The sequence below is a fragment of the Urocitellus parryii genome, chromosome 9 (genome assembly GCF_045843805.1).
Source record: "Urocitellus parryii isolate mUroPar1 chromosome 9, mUroPar1.hap1, whole genome shotgun sequence".
Classification (NCBI taxonomy): Eukaryota; Metazoa; Chordata; class Mammalia; order Rodentia; family Sciuridae; genus Urocitellus; species Urocitellus parryii.
In genome coordinates, this window is record NC_135539.1 from 140,853,049 (window position 1) to 140,873,877 (window position 20,829).

The 20,829-nt window shown below is 52.4% G+C and overlaps 1 protein-coding gene across 1 annotated transcript in view; it reads left to right on the forward strand.

Moving 5' to 3' along the window:
* Window positions 1-6,122: 6,122 nt before the first annotated feature.
* The window catches only part of Myoc (myocilin), a 41,190-nt gene continuing 26,483 nt past the window's right edge, over window positions 6,123-20,829 (forward strand). Inside the window, exon 1 of the mRNA XM_077802466.1 lies at window positions 6,123-6,773. Coding sequence (XP_077658592.1) covers window positions 6,212-6,773 — 562 coding nt within the window. The 5' untranslated portion in view covers window positions 6,123-6,211. The remainder of the gene's footprint in view (window positions 6,774-20,829) is intronic.

The window sequence follows — 20,829 nt, forward strand, 5'->3', positions numbered from 1 at the left end:
AGCCTCTCAGTTCTTCACAGGCCCTCAGCCCCCTCTAAGAAGATAGTCTGATGACTCGAGGTGCAGCTCTGTCCCAGCACAGCACTTCAGCTGCCCACTACTGTGGCACCTTGAAAGCAGCTCGGCTGACCAGACCTCTCTCAGTAAGGTGCTAGGGAGGTACGGAGACTCTGTCCAAAAGCAGAGAAAGTTGGCTGGAGGGCCAGGTGCTGGGAGCTGGGCTCAGGGCAGGGGTGGCAGCGGGGAGAGCGGTGGACTTGGCTCTTATTAAAGGGCCATCTCCGGTTTCAGTTCAGGGGACCACCACAGCACCCCACCTGTGCACGCACCTGTTCTCCTGAAACCTGGCTGAGAATCTGCACCTTCAAAATAAGGCAGGAAGCTTCTCATGCTCAGTCTAAGGAAGATTTGCACTTGGGCCCTCTCACGGCCTTGGGGCGAGTCTTGACCATGCTCGACATTCGTTCAAGACTGTGCCTGTACTGTCACAGGTCACCCAGTAGCTGCTCATCATTTCTGCTGTGACCCTGCACAGAGAGGGACACAGTATCTATGGGGTGGCCCCCAAGCAGATGCCCAGCACATCTGGGCACACACAGTCCTTGAGTGGTCAGTCAAGAGATTGCAAGAGGCCCCTCTGGAGAGCCTTGGTCACAGGCCTTCTTGGAGGGGGGCTGCCTGCCACAGTGTGAAGTGTACACACCGACGGAGTTGGGCGGCTGTGCTCAGCTCACGGGCCAGCTGTCCACCCAGCTGCTCCTGTGGACAGCGCCCTGCCCGCGGCATCCCAAGGAGTAAGTGAGCTGCTGGCCCTGCTCTCCAGCTGCTTTGGGAAGGAGGAACTCTGGTCTTTGTGCACTTTACCTCAGGGCTGCTGTGAAAACAGGGAGACCCGACCCGGAAGGTGTCCTGTAAACTCCTAGCTCTGATCAGAGGTGGACAGGGGATCGGGGAGAAGGACGCTCGGCCCCGGGGAGGTGTGGGACCAAGTCTGCTTGTGTGTTAGAGGCAGTGTCGCTCCTTCCAGGAACAGGAGCCCCAGGTAGTGAGTCCACGGAGGGGACCAAGACCAAGGCGAGAGAGCAGCAGTGAACAAAGGAAGCCTTCCCTGGGTTTAACTTCAGATCAACAAGTAAGGAACACAGCTCGGGAAGAGGCTTCCAAATCCACAGCGCAGGCTGCTTCCCCCAGGAAGCCGTCCACGTGAGCTGGAGGGGAACACGTGAGGCCTACGGTCGGACGGGTCCCAGGGTGGATCATTGTTTATAAACCAGACAGCATCACTGCAGGGAGCTCAGGAAGTTCAGGCCAGCAAAACAGAAAAACAGCCGCAAAACCCAGAGGAGACTCCAAGGGCAGGAGCCGGGGCCGGGGGCGCCGAGGGGTTGTGCACATCATCACCTGCAGGTCCGCATCCGCAGACCGAGGGTGCATGAAGTCTGGGGATTTTTGTTTTGTTTTGTTTGGTACCAGGGATTAAACCCAGGGGTGCTTAACTGAGCCACATCCCCAGCCCTTTCTTATATTTCTTATTTAGAGTCAGGGTCTTGCTGAGTGGGTTAGAGCCTCCCCAAACGGCTGAGGCTGGCTTTGAACTTGCAATTCTCCTGCTTCAGCCTCCCAAGCCCCAGGTGTGTGCCACTGCACCTGGCCTGAAGTCGGGTTTTTCAGGGAAGGACACACAGTGAGACAGAAGGCTCGGTTAGACAGCCACCAGAGACCGTCTCCATTCAAATCAACAGGGCGCGTCAGCAGCAGTTTTTCTAGAAAGTCTTTAGACTCTTGAAAGATAATTAATTTTAATCATTTTAAGTATAAAATAAATATGTGATACTTGATCAGGGCAGGCCCGACAGGTAACAATTTCATAATGTCCTGAGGATAATGATACTGTGTCCTAGCTCCCGGAGGTCACAAGGAGCCACGGTCCTCTCCACCCTTCTTTCCCAGACTGATCCACCAGGGCTCTGCCGCACTGGCCTGAGGCTCTTTTCCAAAATGAGCTACAATCTTGGTTTCTTAAACGAGGTCTCACTTTTCTTTCATATTCCCATATCCCCCCCGCTACCCCCCTGCCAGGTACCATCCTGTCTGTGGCTCAAGGAATATCAGTCTAACAGGCTGAATAGCAAGACTGTGCTCAGACGTTTGCAGAATGAGTGGGGGAACCATGGGCCTAAAACTATTGACAGGACATCATGACTTTTATGAGATGCGACCCGACTCTGGAGCCCTCAGGGCTCCCTTGAGAGCATCGTCACTGTACCGTGGGCTTCCTGTCGGGGCAGGCCGGCTGGTGCTGCTGGGCTTGTGGCTGCAACGTACGGGAACCTACCCTCGGAAGTGGCTCATCCAAGGAGGAGGCCCAGTGCCCAGGACCAGCTCCCCTTCAAGCCCCGGATGAAGGAGACGACAGGACCTTTGGCTTGAGGCTCTCCCTTCCCTACTGCTCTGGGCCAGAGGGTGTCCAGGGGTGGCAGGAAGTAGCAATGAAGGAGACATCCTGTGCGTTTCATCTAAAAGTGATCCTGCAGTTCTCCATCCCAGACACCATGTAAACGTGAAGGGTCCAGGACAGGCAGACCTACAACCCGAGTGCCCTCGCACCACCTCAGTAGGCCCCAGTACAAGTGCCACCTCCCCTGTGACACCCGTCCTGTGCCCACGATTGTCACCCTGCTGAGCCTGCTCTGGCACTTCACCTGTGTGGATAGACTCACAGATGTCACAGCTCGAAGGCTAGTTCTGCGTCTTACACACGTGCGTGTGTGTGCAGCCCTGGCCCAGAGTGGGTGGTTAGCAGTGGATCATCTGAATGATTTGCTAAACCAGCAGGGAATGCCAGGGTGCCTTGCCAGGTGGAGAGGGTGCTGTGGGCTCCACGGTGAAGGGAAGGCACACGGAGAATCCTTCCATGTGGGGCAGTGTGTGTTTGCAGAAGCCTGTGTCCCCAAGACGGGCAGAGGGAGGCAGTTCAATCATGCACTAAGCACCTTCGTGATCTTGCTCCCTAGCGCCCCCTGCTGCCTCCGCCCTGCCAGGCAAACGGGCTGCAGACCAGTTCCAAAGACAACACACCGGCTGCAGCTGGTCTGACTCCCTGTGAGCATCTTCCTGGCACATCTGAGCTGGAGACTCCCTGGCTCCAGGCTCCAGAAAGGAAATGGAGATGGAACGTAGTCCGAATGGGAATCGGGGTGGTCAATGTTTCCTAAGAGGGAAAAGGGTCTCCATGTCCAGAATTCCCGGAGGTGGGGACGGCAGGGTGGGGGAGGCTGGCCTGCAGGGAGTGCTGAAAGGCAGGAAGGTGAAAAGGGCAGGCTCAAGCTGACCAGATGTTGGCCGCTGTCCGCGGAGCTGGGAGTCTCCTGCTTTGTTCAGTGAGCCTATTTTTCTGCTTGGAGAAGAATATTCTATTTCATGAAAGGATGCCTTTTTATAAAATCAGCCATTAAACACTCGAGTGTGCGTGAGTCCTCCTTCACTAAAGGCCCTGCTGGGTGGGGACAGAGGCCACGAGCTCACTTCCTCGGGCACTGAGTCATGGAAGAAATGACTGGAATCGCCAGGCCTCGGGCAATGGGTGGACTTGGCTTGTGCCAGGAGGAGGGAAACCTGTCACTCAGGACACTGTTTCTTTCTGGTTCTGCCATTCGTTGGCCGTGTGACCCTGGGCAAGTCCCCGTCCTCCCTGGCCCCAGTTTTCTTATCTGTGAGGGGCTGGGGTCCAATATTCTATGAACATCTCCCCCCCGTTGGGCTGCTGAGGGCTGGCAGGAGGCAGAGCCCATGCAGCTGAGCAACAGCAGGCCTCGGGGGGAGGCAGAAGGTGGGATCCCATCAGTCCTGGGGCAGAGGTGACCCACCCTGAGGCACATGAACGAGGGACGCTCAACAGAGCAAACAACTACACGTTCTGTCCCTAACCATCCACAGAGGTTGAGAATGACCAGGGCCGCTTCAGCCTGGCACTCAGCCTGGCACTCAGAAACTGGCCCAGAGCAAGTGGAAATGCCAGAGATGGCCAAGCTCTGAACAGCACTGACATAGCTGGACGATGACCTCAATGCTGAGGACCGGTCTGCATCTTGGAGGAGCAGAGGAGGGACCCAGCACAAGAGAAGAGACAGATTTATCAAGCACAGTGGGAACCGCCTGCCAAGGCCACGGCCATTACAGAGCGGGGGCCTGGATGACAGGGAGCAGAAAGGAGTCAGGACACTGATCTCTAGATCACGTTCCTCCTTCAGCAACCCAGGACCTCACCAGGTATCAACTGGAGGCAGGGAGACTACTTACACTTCTCTTCCCAGGAAATTCTTCTCCTCCACGGAGCTGGCAGCTCGGGATCCAGCTTCATCCTTTCAACAGAAAGAAAAGCTTCCTAAGAATGAAACCAACACATGCAAACCTCACTCTTGATCATTATTTTTTCTGGTCAAAAAAAAATCATTTCAGGGGTATTTACTGCCTGCTTCAGGAAATGAGAATCGTGACCTTGATTCAGTGGTGAATGGACACCACTTGTAAATGTCTCAAGTTCAGGTTTAACTTTAGAACCCCTTGAATAAGAATAGAAGGGCTGGGGATGTGGCTCAAGCGGTAGCGCGCTCGCCTGGCATGCGCGGGGCTCTGGGTTCGATCCTCAGCACCACATACCAACAAAGATGTTGTGTCCGCCAAGAACTAAAAAATAAATATTAAAAATTCTCTCTCTCTTTCTCTCTTTCTCTCTCTCTCTCTCTCTCTCTTAAAAAAAAGAATAGAATCTTTAGAGCAAACTCTGTGATTTCAGCCTTAAGGTGAGTCTGCCAGGACCCTTAGACATTTACTACACAAACACTGAGGATGTCATTGGTATCTGACAACCTACGATTGCCCAGCTCCCCTGAGGCTACCACACCATGCTGATTTGCACAACTTCCTACAGTTCTTGGTACATTTGGGAGTTTTTTCCATTTATCTTTGCGGGGGGAGGGGGTCTCTTTGTGTTTTGGATTTTGTTTTTTCGGGATCTGGTCTTACTACGTTGCCCAGGCTGGCCTTGAACTCCTGGATTCAAACAGTCTTTGTGCCTCTGTCTCCCGAGTAGCTGAGACTCCCGGCCAGCCCCACCACACCTGTTATTAATCTTCGGCCCCCAAAGCCCATGACTCTGGACTGGGAAAGTAAGTTACATTTTTATTTTCAGTTCCTTCTAACTAAATTTAACATCTCTTTCTATCATGGAAATAGCCACAAACCCAATGTTGAATTAATGATAGTTGTAATTTTGTTCCTACCAAGAAAAACCATGGATGTCTTATATTACATCACAGTTGTTGGAGATATTGCGAAATACTGCCTACATTCAAAACTACTAGATCTTGATCTTAATGAAGTAACCACAAGCATAGTTCAGATTTTTAGATATTTTGACATTCATCATAATTCAATATCACATGTTTTCTTTGTGATTTCATACATCTTATACATAAAACATTTTCTGAGAAGGTTCCATGGGTTTTACCAGAAAGTTTATGATGAAGAACATGCACACACAGATGCATGCTCTCCCCCAAAGAAGAGTTTAAAAATGAGAAGCAAGGGAAGAAATCTTCTTTCAGCTGCTTCCACAGATGCCCGACACCCAGTGGGTGCTGTCCATGTGCTCTGGTGGGCAGTTAATTGTCTCTGTCCCCAATACAGAGCCTGAACTACCATAGGCATCTGTAATCTCGGTCCTTGCAGAGAGAGCCTGGCACAAAGCAATTTGTGCAATGGATGGAAATTCAAACTAGAAATAGGTCCTTATTCAAATCAGCCCACAGTCTTCCTTTCGGATGAGGCAGACATCATTGAGTGTGGATGTGTGCCCTCACACCCAAATAATAGAGGAGACACACGGGGAATACTACTGTGGTGTAGGGTGCGTAGAGTGGGACATTTTTTTCAAAGAAATTCAAAACAGATTTCTGGAAGGTTATTTTTTAAGAATCTCGCTGGCCGTGTTGGAAGCAACCCCCTGTGCGGGCCCCACCCGGCCTCACGTGGCCACCTCTCTACCCCCTCCACGCAGGGCTGGCTCCCTGGGATATATAAGCCTGTCCGAGTCCAGGCAGGAGCCAGCAGGGCCACCCATCCAGCCACCTCACAGAGCTGCCCAGTTTCGGAGGAAGGCTCGCCCAGCCTCTGCAGCAGGTTCCCCGTGCTCGGCAGCTGCAGGCCCACCATGCCAGCTACGCACATGCTGCTTCTGGCCTGCCTGGCGTGGGGCACGGGGGCCAGGACGGCCCAGCTCCGGAAGGCCAACGATCGCAGCGGCCGGTGCCAGTACACCTTCAGTGTGGCCAGCCCCAGTGAGTCCAGCTGCCCCGAGCAGGGCCAGGCCATGTCAGCCATCCAGGACCTACAGAGGGACAGCAGCACCCAGCGCGCCGACCTGCAGTCCACCATAGCTCGGCTCAGCTCCCTGGAGAATCTCCTCAACCAGCTGACCCTGGGCCAGGCTGCTGGGCCCCAGGGGAGCCAGGAGGGGCTGCAGGGAGAGCTGGGCACCCTGAGGAAGGAGCGAGACCAGCTGGAGACCCAAACCAGGGAGCTGGAGGTGGCCTACAGCAACCTCCTCCGAGACAAGTCAGCTCTGGAGGACGAGAAGAGGCGGCTGGCGCAGGAGAATGAGGATCTGGCCAGGAGGCTGGAAAGCAGCAGCCAGGAAGTGGCCAGCCTGAGAAGGGGCCGATGTCCCCAGACCCGAGCCACCCCTCGGGAGGTGCAGCCAGACTCCAGGGAAGGTAAGGACGCAGGTGGGGGTCTGCCTGGTCCCCAGGTGATGCGCTCATGGGGACCTGTGGAAGGTGTCTGAGCCTTCTCTTCCTGCCCCTCCTGTCCCCAGAGACCACACGCGGAGCACACCACGCGGGGTTAAGAGGACAGAGCAGGTATTTTCACATTTTTCCAGCAATTTGGCTCCTGGAAGCTGGTGTGGTTGGTGGCTCTGAGCTGGTGACTATCCGGCACAGAGGTTTCATCTCCCAAAGCAAAACAAGGAACCAGGATCAGGGGAGAGATGCGTGGAATGTGATCGGTAGGAGGCTCCCATCTGCACTTTTTGGAAAACTGTTCTTTTTGAACCTGCTCAGGGACCATTATTCCCACCCTTTGGTGCCAGAGCGGCCTCTGTCCCTGGGAAGGCAGCACTTTAATGAGATACTAAGGGGGTTCTCTGCAGCAGCACTTGGGGTTCCCTCCATCGTCGTTTTGGAGGTTTTCCTATTCTTGGCTCCTCTGAGAGCCTCTGCTTTTAATTAAGTTCCCGAGGCGGCTTTTCCAACTGAGCTGCTCTCTGTCCCTCCTGGCCCACATTTGCTTGGGGACAGGCACCCTCTCCCCATTAGCAGGGGAGACAGTACTCGCATCACTTCTCGTGAAAACCGTGCTCCTAAATGTTCCCGGTGAGATGAGCTTTCCCGCCAGGAGGAAGCGAGCAGCGGTGCAGTGGGACAGGGTCTGGACCCTTCATCAGGAAGAAAGAAAGGGCCTGGAGGAAGGGCAGGCTCTAGGCTAAGGGGACCAAGAGACAGGTCGCCAAACGGAGAGTGTGTGACCCCTGCCTGGCTCTTGCACAGACCGGGAGAAAGTCACAAGGGACCTGTGGGACCTCTGAGGAAATGCGAACGCTACTGTCTGAACGCTCGGGTGCTTGGGGGAGAGAGTGGTGGCACAGATGTGAGGAGAGTCCCTTGTTCCAAGGAGATGCCTGCTCAAGGGCTTGGGATGAGGGCCAGGAGGTTGGCATTTTGCTGTCAGAGGGTTCAGCAACAATTAGAGGACAAGAGGAAGAGGCCCGACAGATGTGGCGGACAATTCACAACTGACGGGTCCAAGTGCAGAGTCCGCGGGGGCCGGGGTGGGGTGGGGTGGGGGGACTTTCTTAGTATCTTTCCAAATAACTTGATGAGAAAAATATTTTCTAAAAAAAAGCTTTCTACAGGAAAGGCAAGATCTGCAGAGGGGTGAGGCTAGGAAACCCGAGTCGACGCCTGGGTCAGTTACTCATTTCCCTCTGTACCTGCTGTGAGGAGTGGCTTCTGCAGGGTTCAATGAAGTGGCTGTAAGGTGTGGAGGATTGCTTAAAGCCCTGCCTCCTTAGAACTGGAACGTTACCACTAGGGAGAGAGTTCTTGAGAGGTTAAAGGGTCCAAGGCCACACAGCTGGTCAGTGCAGAGGGAGCACTGACTTGGACTTGAGTCTGGAAGGACAACAGGGAGTTACCACTGGACATAACATGGGCATGACTGCTTTCAGGACGCTCCTGGAACGACGCTCTCAGCACAAACCCACACATGCGTGTGCCCTGAAGATACAATGTTCTGTCTTTTTTAATGACTGTGGCCATTTAACTGGTCTTTGGAATTTCTTAGCTGTGTCCTCTGATTTTGTGTTTCTTTTTTGGGGCTTTCCAACTGCTCTGCTTTTGAAATCGGGCAACGGCCCATTAGAATCAACTCCAAACCTGGAGTCTCTTTTCTAGTAGTGGATCGTTTTCAGGGCAGGAAATTCCGTTTGTGCAAGAACGTGGAACTTGAAAGGGACCCCACAGGCCCCAGTGCCACTGGCTCATGCTTGCGAATGTGGAAACTGAGGCCACCCACAGTCCTGTCTAGCTCTGCTTGGAAGCACAGAAGTCGCTTGTTTATCCATGCACACACGTGACAGAACACACTTCAACATGCGCACACACCTGCACACAAGCCCAAAGCAGGGGAAATATCGTGACCCTGCGCTCTTCTCTGCTCAGCCTTTGCTTTAGGCGGGTCCCCCACAGACCGGAGCCTGGAGGCAGCTGAGTGCAGGTGGTCCATCGTGGGGTTACCTCAGGGGAGAGGGGGAGAATTCAGGGAAGGAATCACGATGGCAGGGGCCTCTCAAAGGTCACCACAGTGGACAACAGCAGCTCCGTCCCGGTCAGGATCTACAGAGGGCCTGTCCAATGTGACAGAAGTGGGGACCGTTCCTCTGTGACTCTGACAAGGCTATGGTGAGGCCACCAGGCATTCTAGCAGACTCCCACAGTCAGAGAAGCTGGGCAGGGTGGCGAGGCAAGGTCCCGGCAGGTGACACCTGAGAGAGAAGGGCCACCACCACAGGACTGGGAAAGGAGGGGGCGTGGGAACCAGAAGAGCTCAAGCCAGTGCCAAGGATCCCCAGTGCCAAGGATTCCCAGTGCCATAGGATCAGGACGATGACCCCCAAGATTGGAAGTAACGCAGATAAGCGCCCAGCCCAGGGCTCGACAGAGGAGCCACCCCGTAAGTGGACTGCCACTACAAAGGGGCTCTTCTGCTCGAGTTCCGTCACCGTCAACAGACACGCAGCATCCCTATGACACGGGTTGACCCTAGAGACAGAGCTCACTGGGACAGCGCTTGGGGCGAGTCTATGAGCTGATCTCCACTTTCCGACAGTATTCGTGGCAGCCTCTAAATATGTGGGCACTCTCCTTTTTCCTCATCTCCTCATTTAAATTTCATGAATACGTTTGTGTATTTATTTGTATTTTCTTCTGGTGCTGGGGATTTAACCCAGTCCCTGGGGTGCTCTACCACTGAACTATACCCAGTGTTTTGTTTTGTTTGTAATTTTGAGACAGGGTCTCTGAAGTTGCCCAGGCTGGGCTCAAACTTGCAGTCCTCCTGCCTCACCTCTCCAGGTCGCTGGGATTACAGGTGGGCGCCACCGTGCCTGGCTCTTCATTTAACAAGACTGACTGGCCAGGCCTGCTGGTGCACGCCTTAATCCCAGCTCCCTGGAAGGTGGACACAGGAGGATCACAAGGTCCAGGCCAGCTTTGCAAAGTTGGCCTCAGCCATTTAGGGAGACCCAGTCTCAAAGTGAAAGAGTAAAAGGGGCTGGAGATGCAGTGGAGATAAAGCACCCCTGATCTCAGTCCCTAGAACTGCAAACACACACATACACACACACACACACACACACACACACACACACACACACACTGAACTTTTCAAGCAGTGATAATAAATATTTATAAAAGTTATTATAATATCATTTGCATGACTATGCAAATGAGTTAATGCGCTTAGTTTCTAGGTCAAGCTTCCTAGAACGAGTTTAGCAGAGGAAATTAGGGCAGAATAGACAGAGAACTTCCAAAACTTTATAATAGACATCAACCTTGAAACCACAGAAGGACTGAGTTTTGATTTTTTAAGTCATAAACCTTTTAACTCTGACACAACACAGTTGCTAACCTTTTCATAATCTCTGTTTTTTCTTTGCATGGAGAAGGAAATGTTAGCAACTGAAATATTCCAGGGAAATTTGACACATCTTTATTGAGGAGAATTTCACTGATAGTATCTTATGCAATCCTTAAAGTAACCTCATTCAATTGTGAGGTTCAGAATACTGAGGCTCAGAGAAGTTGAACCACTTGCCCAAAGTCACACAGCTGTGACTTGGCAGGACTGAACAAGGAATGTACAACTTCTGGCTCAGCCCAGGCCCCTTCACACAAATGCTTCCCGCCTTGGGTCCTCATGCCAGATGGCTCTACTCTGGGGTCTGAAGGTTGCCAGATGCTCCTGGCTGACACAACGAGCAGCAGCTGCGGGCTCCCAGTCCAGCCCTTCATCTGCCAACTGGGAACCGGCCTTGCGGTCTTGCTGGGAGCCAATCCCTGACATTATGTTTTGCTGTCGCTCTTGTTTACCCCAGTGAGAACTGTGAGGCGTGGTTCCTGCACAGCAAGGAGAGAGCCAGGGGAAGCTCAGGCTGCAGGGCTCAGGAGCCTGCAGGGCAGCGCTGGACAGGGTGGGCCTCAGACCAGCCAGTGCACCTCCGCTCTTCCCTGGCGATCAGGAGAAGAGCCCGTGGGGTGCTGCTGTGAGCTGTGTCTTTACTGTGATGCCCACAGGGCACTGGGCTCAGCCCCAGAGCAGGGTCACTCCCCAAGGAGCCAAGTGGCCTGGCCTGGTGAGGAGTAGAGCCCCAGAAGGTACAGCCAGGGACATTCAGGTGAAGACTAACTGTGATGACAGGTAGAGCCCCAGAAGGTACAGCCAGGGACATTCAGGTGAAGATTCACTGTGATGACAGGTAGAGCCCACAGAAGGTACTGCCAGGGACATTCAGGTGAAGACTAACTGTGATGACAGGTAGAGCCCCAGAAGGTACAGCCAGGGACATTCAGGTTAAGACTAACTGTGATGACAGGTAGAGCCCACAGAAGGTACAGCCAGGGACATTCAGGTGAAGAATAACTGTGATGACAGGTAGAGCCCCAGAAGGTACAGCCAGGGACATTCAGGTGAAGACTAACTGTGATGACAGGTCGAGCCCACAGAAGGTACAGCCAGGGACATTCAGGTGAAGACTAACTGTGATGACACGTAGAGCCCCAGAAGGTACATCCAGGGACATTCAGGTGAAGACTAACTGTGATGACAGGTAGAGCCCACAGAAGGTACAGCCAGGGACATTCAGGTGAAGACTAACTGTGATGACAGGGAGAGCCCCAGAAGGTACAGCCAGGGACATTCAGGTGAAGACTAACTGTGATGACAGGTCGAGCCCACAGAAGGTACAGCCAGGGACATTCAGGTGAAGACTAACTGTGATGACAGGTAGAGTCCCAGAAGGTACCGCCAGGGACATTCAGGTGAAGACTAACTGTGATGACAGGTAGAGCCCACAGAAGGTACAGCCAGGGACATTCAGGTGAAGACTAACTGTGATGACAGGTCGAGCCCACAGAAGGTACAGCCAGGGACATTCAGGTGAAGACTAACTGTGATGACAGGTCGAGCCCACAGAAGGTACAGCCAGGGCCATTCAGGTGAAGACTAACTGTGATGACACGTAGAGCCCCAGAAGGTACAGCCAGGGACATTCAGGTGAAGACTAACTGTGATGACAGGTAGAGCCCACAGAAGGTACAGCCAGGGACATTCAGGTGAAGACTAACTGTGATGACAGGTAGAGCCCCAGAAGGTACAGCCAGGGACATTCAGGTGAAGACTAACTGTGATGACAGGTAGAGCCCCAGAAGGTACAGCCAGGGACATTCAGGTGAAGACTAACTGTGATGACAGGTAGAGCCCCAGAAGGTACAGCCAGGGACATTCAGGTGAAGACTAACTGTGATGACAGGTAGAGCCCACAGAAGGTACAGCCAGGGACATTCAGGAGAAGACTAACTGTGATGACAGGTAGAGCCCCAGAAGGTACCGCCAGGGACATTCAGGTGAAGACTAACTGTGATGACAGGTAGAGCCCCAGAAGGTACAGCCAGGGACATTCAGGTGAAGACTAACTGTAATGACAGGTAGAGCCCACAGAAGGTACCGCCAGGGACATTCAGGTGAAGACTAACTGTGATGACAGGTAGAGCCCCAGAAGGTACAGCCAGGGACATTCAGGTGAAGACTAACTGTGATGACAGGTAGAGCCCCAGAAGGTACAGCCAGGGACATTCAGGTGAAGACTAACTGTGATGACAGGTAGAGCCCCAGAAGGTACAGCCAGGGACATTCAGGTGAAGACTAACTGTAATGACAGGTAGAGCCCACAGAAGGTACAGCCAGGGATATTCAGGTGAAGACTAACTGTGATGACAGGCAGAGCCCCAGAAGGTACCGCCAGGGACATTCAGGTGAAGACTAACTGTGATGACAGGTAGAGCCCACAGAAGGTACAGCCAGGGAAATTCAGGTGAAGACTAACTGTGATGACAGGTAGAGCCCCAGAAGGTACAGCCAGGGACATTCAGGTGAAGACTAACTGTGATGACACGTAGAGCCCCAGAAGGTACAGCCAGGGACATTCAGGTGAAGACTAACTGTGATGACAGGTAGAGCCCACAGAAGGTACACCAGGGACATTCAGGTGAAGACTAACTGTGATGACAGGTAGAGCCCACAGAAGGTACCGCCAGGGACATTCAGGTGAAGACTAACTGTGATGACAGGTTGAGCCCCAGAAGGGACAGCCAGGGACATTCAGGTGAAGACTAACTGTGATGACAGGTAGAGCCCAAAGAAGGTACCGCCAGGGACATTCAGGTGAAGACTAACTGTGATGACAGGTAGAGCCCACAGAAGGTACAGCCAGGGACATTCAGGTGAAGACTAACTGTGAAGACAGGTAGAGCCCCAGAAGGTACCCCCAGGGACATTCAGGTGAAGACTAACTGTGATGACAGGTAGAGCCCACAGAAGGTACAGCCAGGGACATTCAGGTGAAGACTAACTGTGATGACAGGTAGAGCACCAGAAGGTACAGCCAGGGACATTCAGGTGAAGACTAACTGTGATGACAGGTAGAGCCCCAGAAGGTACAGCCAGGGACATTCAGGTGAAGACTAACTGTGATGACAGATAGAGACCACAGAACGTACAGCCAGGGACATTCAGGTGAAGACTAACTGTGATGACAGGTAGAGCCCACAGAAGGTACCGCCAGGGACATTCAGGTGAAGACTAACTGTGATGACAGGTTGAGCCCCAGAAGGGACAGCCAGGGACATTCAGGTGAAGACTAACTGTGATGACAGGTAGAGCCCAAAGAAGGTACCGCCAGGGACATTCAGGTGAAGACTAACTGTGATGACAGGTAGAGACACAGAAGGTACAGCCAGGGACATTCAGGTGAAGACTAACTGTGATGACAGGTAGAGCCCACAGAAGGTACAGCCAGGGACATTCAGGAGAAGACTAACTGTGATGACAGGTAGAGCCCACAGAAGGTACAGCCAGGGCCATTCAGGTGAAGACTAACTGTGATGACAGGTAGAGCCCCAGAAGGGACAGCCAGGGACATTCAGGTGAAGACTAACTGTGATGACAGGTAGAGACCCAGAAGGTACCTCCAGGGACATTCAGGTGAAGAATAACTGTGATGACAGGTAGAGCCCCAGAAGGTACCGCCAGGGACATTCAGGTGAAGACTAACTGTGATGACAGGTAGAGACCCAGAAGGTACCGCCAGGGACATTCAGGTGAAGAATAACTGTGATGACAGGTAGAGCCCCAGAAGGTACCGCCAGGGACATTCAGGTGAAGACTAACTGTGATGACAGGTAGAGCCCCAGAAGGTACAGCCAGGGACATTCAGGTGAAGACTAACTGTGATGACAGGTTGAGCCCCAGAAGGTACCGCCAGGGACATTCAGGTGAAGACTAACTGTGATGACAGGTAGAGCCCCAGAAGGTACAGCCAGGGACATTCAGGTGAAGACTAACTGTGATGACAGGTAGAGCCCACAGAAGGTACAGCCAGGGACATTCAGGTGAAGACTAACTGTGATGACAGGTAGAGACCACAGAAGGTACACCAGGGACATTCAGGTGAAGACTAACTGTGATGACAGGTAGAGACACAGAAGGTACAGCAGGGACATTCAGGTGAAGACTAACTGTGATGACAGGTAGAGCCCACAGAAGGTACAGCCAGGGACATTCAGGTGAAGACTAACTGAGAAGACAGGTAGAGCCCACAGAAGGTACAGCCAGGGACATTCAGGTGAAGACTAACTGTGATGACAGGTAGAGCCCCAGAAGGTACAGCCAGGGACATTCAGGTGAAGACTAACTGTGATGACAGGTAGAGTCCACAGAAGGTACAGCCAGGGACATTCAGGTGAAGACTAACTGTGATGACAGGTAGAGCCCACAGAAGGTACAGCCAGGGACATTCAGGTGAAGACTAACTGTGATGACAGGTAGAGCCCCAGAAGGGACAGCCAGGGACATTCAGGTGAAGACTAACTGTGATGACAGGTAGAGCCCCAGAAGGTACCACCAGGGACATTCAGGTGAAGACTAACTGTGATGACAGGTAGAGCCCCAGAAGGTACAGCCAGGGACATTCAGGTGAAGACTAACTGTGATGACAGGTAGAGACCCAGAAGGTACCGCCAGGGACATTCAGGTGAAGACTAACTGTGATGACAGGTAGAGCCCCAGAAGGTACCGCCAGGGACATTCAGGTGAAGACTAACTGTGATTACAGGTAGAGCCCCAGAAGGTACAGCCAGGGACATTCAGGTGAAGACTAACTGTGATGACAGGTTGAGCCCCAGAAGGTACCGCCAGGGACATTCAGGTGAAGACTAACTGTGATGACAGGTAGAGCCCCAGAAGGTACAGCCAGGGACATTCAGGTGAAGACTAACTGTGATGACAGGTTGAGCCCCAGAAGGTACCGCCAGGGACATTCAGGTGAAGACTAACTGTGATGACAGGTAGAGCCCCAGAAGGTACAGCCAGGGACATTCAGGTGAAGACTAACTGTGATGACAGGTAGAGTCCACAGAAGGTACAGCCAGGGACATTCAGGTGAAGACTAACTGTGATGACAGGTAGAGCCCCAGAAGGTACGGCCAGGGACATTCAGGTGAAGACTAACTGTGATGACAGGTAGAGCCCACAGAAGGTACAGCCAGGGACATTCAGGTGAAGACTAACTGTGATGACAGGTAGAGCCCACAGAAGGTACAGCCAGGGACATACAGGTGAAGACTAACTGTGATGACAGGTAGAGCCCCAGAAGGTACAGCCAGGGACATTCAGGTGAAGACTAATTGTGATGACAGGTAGAGCCCCAGAAGGTACAGGCAGGGACATTCAGGTGAAGACTAACTGTGATGACAGGTAGAGCCCCAGAAGGTACAGCCAGGGACATTCAGGTGAAGACTAACTGTGAAGACAGGTAGAGCCCCAGAAGGTACCGCCAGGGACATTCAGGTGAAGACTAACTGTGATGACAGGTAGAGCCCCAGAAGGTACAGCCAGGGACATTCAGGTGAAGACTAACTGTGATGACAGGTAGAGCCCCAGAAGGTACAGCCAGGGACATTCAGGTTAAGACTAACTGTGATGACAGGTAGAGCCCCAGAAGGTACCGCCAGGGACATTCAGGTGAAGACTAACTGTGATGACAGGTAGAGCCCACAGAAGGTACAGCCAGGGACATTCAGGTGAAGACTAACTGTGATGACAGGTAGAGCCCACAGAAGGTACAGCCAGGGACATTCAGGTGAAGACTAACTGTGATGATAGGTAGAGCCCACAGAAGGTACAGCCAGGGACATTCAGGTGAAGACTAACTGGGATGACAGGTAGAGCCCCAGAAGGTACAGCCAGGGACATTCAGGTGCAGACTAACTGTGATGACAGGTAGAGCCCCAGAAGGTACAGCCAGGGACATTCAGGTGAAGACTAACTATGATGACAGGTAGAGCCCACAGAAGGTACAGCCAGGGACATTCTGGTAAGACTAATTGTGATGACAGGTAGAGCACAAGAAGGTACAGCCAGGGACATTCAGGTGAAGACTAACTGTGATGACAGGTAGAGCTCCAGAAGGTACAGCCAGGGACATTCAGGTGAAGACTAACTGTGATGACAGGTAGAGCCCCAGAAGGTACCGCCAGGGACATTCAGGTAAAGACTAACTGTGATGACAGGTAGAGCCTCAGAAGGTACAGCCAAGGACATTCAGGTGAAGACTAACTGTGATGACAGGTAGAGCCCCAGAAGGTACCGCCAGGGACATTCAGGTGAAGACTAACTGTGATGACAGGTAGAGCCCCAGAAGGTACAGCCAGGGATATTCAGGTGAAGACTAACTGTGATGATATGTAGAGCCCCAGAAGGTACCGCCAGGGACATTCAGGTAAAGACTAACTGTGATGACAGGTAGAGCCCCAGAAGGTACAGCCAGGGACATTCAGGTGAAGACTAACTGTGATGACAGGTAGAGCCCCAGAAGGTACCGCCAGGGACATTCAGGTGAAGACTAACTGTGATGACAGGTAGAGTCCACAGAAGGTACCGCCAGGGACATTCAGGTGAAGACTAACTGTGATGATATGTAGAGCCCCAGAAGGTACCGCCAGGGACATTCAGGTAAAGACTAACTGTGATCACAGGTAGAGCCCCAGAAGGTACAGCCAGGGACATTCAGGTGAAGACTAACTGTGATGACAGGTAGAGCCCACAGAAGGTACAGCCAGGGACATTCAGGTGAAGACTAACTGTGATGACAGGTAGAGCCCACAGAAGGTACAGCCACGGACATTCAGGTGAAGAGTAACTGTGATGACAGGTAGAGCCCCAGAAGGTACCGCCAGGGACATTCAGGTGAAGACTAACTGTGATGACAGGTAGAGCCCCAGAAGGTACAGGCAGGGATATTCAGGTGAAGACTAACTGTGATGACAGATAGAGCCCACAGAAGGTACCGCCAGGGACATTCAGGTGAAGACTAACTGTGATGACAGGTAGAGCCCCAGAAGGTACAGCCAGGGACATTCAGGTGAAGACTAACTGTGATGACAGGTAGAGCCCCAGAAGGTACAGCCAGGGACATTCAGGTGAAGACTAACTGTGATGACAGGTAGAGCCCCAGAATGTACAGTCAGGGACATTCAGGTGAAGACTAACTGTGATGACAGGTCGAGCCCCAGAAGGTACTGGCAGGGACATTCAGGTGAAGACTAACTGTGATCACAGGTAGAGCCCCAGAAGGTACCGGCAGGGACATTCAGGTGAAGACTAACTGTGATGACAGGTAGAGCCCCAGAAGGTACAGCCAGGGACATTCAGGTGAAGACTAACTGTGATGACAGGTAGAGCCCACAGAAGGTACAGCCAGGGACATTCAGGTGAAGACTAACTGTGATGACAGGTAGAGCCCCAGAAGGTACAGCCAGGGACATTCAGGTGAAGAGTAACTGTGATGACAGGTAGAGCCCCAGAAGGTACAGCCAGGGACATTCAGGTGAACTAACTGTGATGACAGGTAGAGCCCACAGAAGGTACAGCCAGGGACATTCAGGTAAAGACTAACTGTGATGACAGATAGAGCCCCAGAATGTACAGTCACGGACATTCAGGTGAAGACTAACTGTGATGACAGGTAGAGCCCCAGAAGGTACAGCCAGGGACATTCAGGTGAAGACTAACTGTGATGACAGGTAGATCCCACAGAAGGTACAGCCACGGACATTCAGGTGAAGAGTAACTGTGATGACAGGTAGATCCCCAGAAGGTCCCACCAGGGACATTCAGGTGAAGACTAACTGTGATGACAGGTAGAGCCCCAGAAGGTACAGCCAGGGATATTCAGGTGAAGACTAACTGTGATGATAGGTAGAGCCCACAGAAGGTACCGCCAGGGACATTCAGGTGAAGACTAACTGTGACGACAAATAGAGTGATGACAGGTAGAGCCCCAGAAGGTACCGGCAGGGACATTCAGGTGAAGACTAACTGTGATGACAGGTAGAGCCCCAGAAGGTACCGGCAGGGACATTCAGGTGAAGACTAACTGTGATGACATGTAGAGCCCCAGAAGGTACAGCCAGGGATATTCACGTGAAGACTAACTGTGATGACAGGTAGAGCCCCAGAAGGTACAGCCAGGGACATTCAGGTTAAGATTAACTGTGATGACAGGTAGAGCCCACAGAAGGTACAGCCAGGGACATTCAGGTGAAGACTAACTGTGATGATAGGTAGAGCCCACAGAAGGTACAGCCAGGGACATTCAGGTGAAGACTAACTGTGATGACAGGTAGAGCCCCAGAAGGTACAGCCAGGGACATTCAGGTGCAGACTAACTGTGATGACAGGTAGAGCCCCAGAAGGTACAGCCAGGGACATTCAGGTGAAGACTAACTATGATGACAGGTAGAGCCCACAGAAGGTACAGCCAGGGACATTCAGATGAAGACTAATTGTGATGACAGGTAGAGCACAAGAAGGTACAGCCAGGGACATTCAGGTGAAGACTAACTGTGATGACAGGTAGAGCTCCAGAAGGTACAGCCAGGGACATTCAGGTGAAGACTAACTGTGATGACAGGTAGAGCCCCAGAAGGTACCGCCAGGGACATTCAGGTAAAGACTAACTGTGATGACAGGTAGAGACCCAGAAGGTACAGCCAAGGACATTCAGGTGAAGACTAACTGTGATGACAGGTAGAGCCCCAGAAGGTACCGCCAGGGACATTCAGGTGAAGACTAACTGTGATGACAGGTAGAGCCCCAGAAGGTACAGCCAGGGATATTCAGGTGAAGACTAACTGTGATGATATGTAGAGCCCCAGAAGGTACCGCCAGGGACATTCAGGTAAAGACTAACTGTGATGACAGGTAGAGCCCCAGAAGGTACAGCCAGGGACATTCAGGTGAAGACTAACTGTGATGACAGGTAGAGCCCCAGAAGGTACAGCCAGGGACATTCAGGTGAAGACTAACTGTGATGACAGGTAGAGTCCACAGAAGGTACCGCCAGGGACATTCAGGTGAAGACTAACTGTGATGATATGTAGAGCCCCAGAAGGTACCGCCAGGGACATTCAGGTAAAGACTAACTGTGATGACAGGTAGAGCCCCAGAAGGTACAGCCAGGGACATTCAGGTGAAGACTAACTGTGATGACAGGTAGAGCCCACAGAAGGTACAGCCAGGGACATTCAGGTGAAGACTAACTGTGATGACAGGTAGAGCCCACAGAAGGTACAGCCACGGACATTCAGGTGAAGAGTAACTGTGATGACAGGTAGAGCCCCAGAAGGTACCGCCAGGGACATTCAGGTGAAGACTAACTGTGATGACAGGTAGAGCCCCAGAAGGTACAGCCAGGGATATTCAGGTGAAGACTAACTGTGATGACAGATAGAGCCCACAGAAGGTACCGCCAGGGACATTCAGGTGAAGACTAACTGTGATGACAGGTAGAGCCCCAGAAGGTACAGCCAGGGACATTCAGGTGAAGACTAACTGTGATGACAGGTAGAGCCCCAGAAGGTACAGCCAGGGACATTCAGGTGAAGACTAACTGTGATGACAGGTAGAGCCCCAGAATGTACAGTCAGGGACATTCAGGTGAAGACTAACTGTGATGACAGGTCGAGCCCCAGAAGGTACCGGCAGGGACATTCAGGTGAAGACTAACTGTGATGACAGGTAGAGCCCCAGAAGGTACCGGCAGGGACATTCAGGTGAAGACTAACTGTGATGACAGGTAGAGCCCCAGAAGGTACAGCCAGGGACATTCATGTGAAGACTAACTGTGATGACAGGTAGAGCCCACAGAAGGTACAGCCAGGGACATTCAGGTGAAGACTAACTGTGATGACAGGTAGAGCCCCAGAAGGTACAGCCAGGGACATTCAGGTGAAGAGTAACTGTGATGACAGGTAGAGCCCCAGAAGGTACAGCCAGGGACATTCAGGTGAAGACTAACTGTGATGACAGGTAGAGACCACAGAAGGTACACCAGGGACATTCAGGTGAAGACTAACTGTGATGACAGGTAGAGACACAGAAGGTACAGCAGGGACATTCAGGTGAAGACTAACTGTGATGACAGGTAGAGCCCACAGAAGGTACAGCCAGGGACATTCAGGTGAAGACTAACTGAGAAGACAGGTAGAGCCCACAGAAGGTACAGCCAGGGACATTCAGGTGAAGACTAACTGTGATGACAGGTAGAGCCCCAGAAGGTACAGCCAGGGACATTCAGGTGAAGACTAACTGTGATGACAGGTAGAGTCCACAGAAGGTACAGCCAGGGACATTCAGGTGAAGACTAACTGTGATGACAGGTAGAGCCCACAGAAGGTACAGCCAGGGACATTCAGGTGAAGACTAACTGTGATGACAGGTAGAGCCCCAGAAGGGACAGCCAGGGACATTCAGGTGAAGACTAACTGTGATGACAGGTAGAGCCCCAGAAGGTACCACCAGGGACATTCAGGTGAAGACTAACTGTGATGACAGGTAGAGCCCCAGAAGGTACAGCCAGGGACATTCAGGTGA